This window comes from Pinus tabuliformis, chromosome 8 (assembly GCF_031772625.1).
Source record: "Pinus tabuliformis cultivar Carrire ecotype Pingquan chromosome 8, CPIR1, whole genome shotgun sequence".
NCBI lineage: Eukaryota > Viridiplantae > Streptophyta > Pinopsida > Pinales > Pinaceae > Pinus > Pinus tabuliformis.
The window spans coordinates 1102482293-1102484715 of NC_142294.1; the positions used below are offsets into that span (position 1 = coordinate 1102482293).

The following is a 2423-nucleotide window of genomic DNA, read 5'->3' on the forward strand; positions in this document are numbered from 1 at the left end:
GCTTAATAAAATAATTTGAGAAAAAAAAAAAAAAAACTCAATAATAAAAGATTTTGAGAATTTAAAATTTGATTCTGTAACAAAGTTATCCTCATAGTAAAAGTTTTAATATACAATTTCATTAGATTATGAAATAATTTTTTTTAATATATGATTGGCTTAGTCCCAAAATATATTGATACATAGCTTCTTATTGTTTAAAAAGTTTAGATTTCTTCAAATTTATGTTAATGAACGAAATTCATTATAACACACAAAACACTTAAATAGTTATGAGCTTGATTTTGGATGTATGGCTTATTATGACCATTCAATTAAGTGATTAAATATTTTACATAAATTTATGTTCATTGTTTAGATGTTTTGATATATATTGTTAAAATTTTCTTTATAAAAATTTCATATTCAATCAATAAAATATTATTTATTAAATTAAATTTGATTTAATTGACATCAATTTCTAGAAAACCATTTACCATGAAAAAAAACAGATAATTTAAAATAATAAAAAATAATAACATTAAACATGAATGACACCATATAAATCAAGATTAATTTAACCAACCAGAATACAGCTAATTTAACTGTCCAGACAATTCTTCCACCTCCATAGACCACTCCTAATACAATAAGCAGATGGAGTACTGTAATGATGTAAACCCTAACACACGCAACACAATAAAGTGGACGATATAAGAGATAACACACGCAACACAATAAAGTACAGGATAGAGTTCCGGTTGCAAAACATTTCCGGCTATTAACATACCCAAAACATCCGTCTATGTAATCGGGATAACGGCTGCGTGCATATTCTAGTACATCTGTATAATGAAAAAGACAGTCTAGAAGCAACTCTGGATGAACTGATCAAGTGTCTGAAGCAGCTTAGACGTTTCCTGGGCAATATGCGGATCACTTTTTATAGCAATCTCGTTGAGATAGAAACTGTGGCCAACATTTTCAGAAATAAATACCTCCACCTCATGCCCACCCATTTTCATAGCTTCGCAGTATTCCAGCTGTGTATCACGCATAAGGTCTCTGTCAGCAATGGCCACAAACATGCGCGGAAACCTCAAATCCTTTAGTGGCGGAGCGTCAGGTCCCATTGGGTTGGTGATGGCATGATCTCTGGTGGTGCACCCCTCTGGCGCGGACAGCTTCAAGAACTTATCGACCATATCCAGAGTCAAGAACGCGGAATCAGGCGGAATCTCCATCTCAGATTTGCTTCTCTCACACCTTACGTACCCAGGATGTATGGAGACACCTCCTCTAACGCAAACAGGATGCAGTAAATCAGGTGGAGTGGCCAGAGCGCGGAGAACCACCTGGTGAACGAGGTTGCCCCCGGAGCTGTCGCCCATCACAACGCATCGGCTAAAATCCGCGTATCGACTGAGCCAAGATTCCTCTCTCTCCGCGCGGGCCACGGAGCGGAGCCACAGAAGGGCTCCAAACGAATCGTCGCAGGCGGCGGGAAGGCGGTGCTCCGGTGCGAGCCTAACATCCACCGATACACATATCACGTTGGATGCCCTAACGAGGCGAGTGTAGAAGTGATAATACATACGCCAGTCGGCGTGGGATATACAAAACCCTCCCCCCTGGAGATGGAGCACCACGCCCAGTCGACATTGGTTTTCCTCTTGCTGTAGCGCTGTCTGAGGCAAGTAAATGCGCACCCACACTCCGGTCTCTTCGTTTACAACCACGTCTTTAGTGGCCACTCCGTCTACGAAGGTATCATTGGAAGGGGGAACCTGCATGGTGAGAGCGAGCACTGCCGCATCATTGCCCTTCCATTTCCTGTCAACAGTTCCATCGCTGAAGAGCGTGAGCCATCCAGACACCTCCTCGACCACCTCTTTACTCATTCTTTTTCTCACACACAGAGACAGACCTCGGAATCAGATTTAGTGGAACAGGATTTCTGCGGCGTCTGAACCTTGATGCCCAATTATTCAAACTTTACAATGAATTATGCATATTCCTTCTGTCGTTTAGTGTGTCTCACATCCCAACGACTTGCGAGTCCGCATATTGAAAAGAATGCCACTGGAGAGCGTACCGCTCCCATTGAATGGAAAGCGAGATTCGCCTTACGATTCAGTATAATGTTTTCAGAAGGAAAACATATCCTCATAATTATCCTTATATCAAAATATCATAACTTATAAATTGTTTAATTATTAATATTACTATTTAATTTATAATTTAATTAATAATAATATATATTTTTAAATATTTACATTTTTTTCATGAAAAAAAAACTGGCTTTTTATATATAATATTAAAAGTTTAGTATATATATATGTATCTCAGCGAAAATAAACATATAAATATATCAAAAATATATATAGGAATTAGAACAATAAATTCTATTAAAGAGATTTGGCTAATTTTTTGCCTTTTTCATT

General features: G+C 37.8%; 1 protein-coding gene across 1 annotated transcript; it reads right to left on the reverse strand.

Annotated features, from left to right (window-relative positions):
- Positions 1 to 588: 588 nt before the first annotated feature.
- LOC149239189 (strigolactones hydrolase CXE15-like) lies at positions 589 to 1961 on the reverse strand. Its single transcript, XM_089367087.1, has one exon. It carries the CDS (start codon positions 1878 to 1880, stop codon positions 846 to 848), a length of 1035 nt encoding a protein of 344 aa, XP_089223213.1. The 5' UTR covers positions 1881 to 1961; the 3' UTR covers positions 589 to 845.
- Positions 1962 to 2423: the final 462 nt, after the last annotated feature.

What these genes read in the sequence shown, in the direction of transcription:
- LOC149239189 (XM_089367087.1), bottom strand. Translation starts at nt 1,880, where the DNA reads ATGAGTAAAGAGGTGGTCGAGGAGGTGTCTGGATGGCTCACGCTCTTC.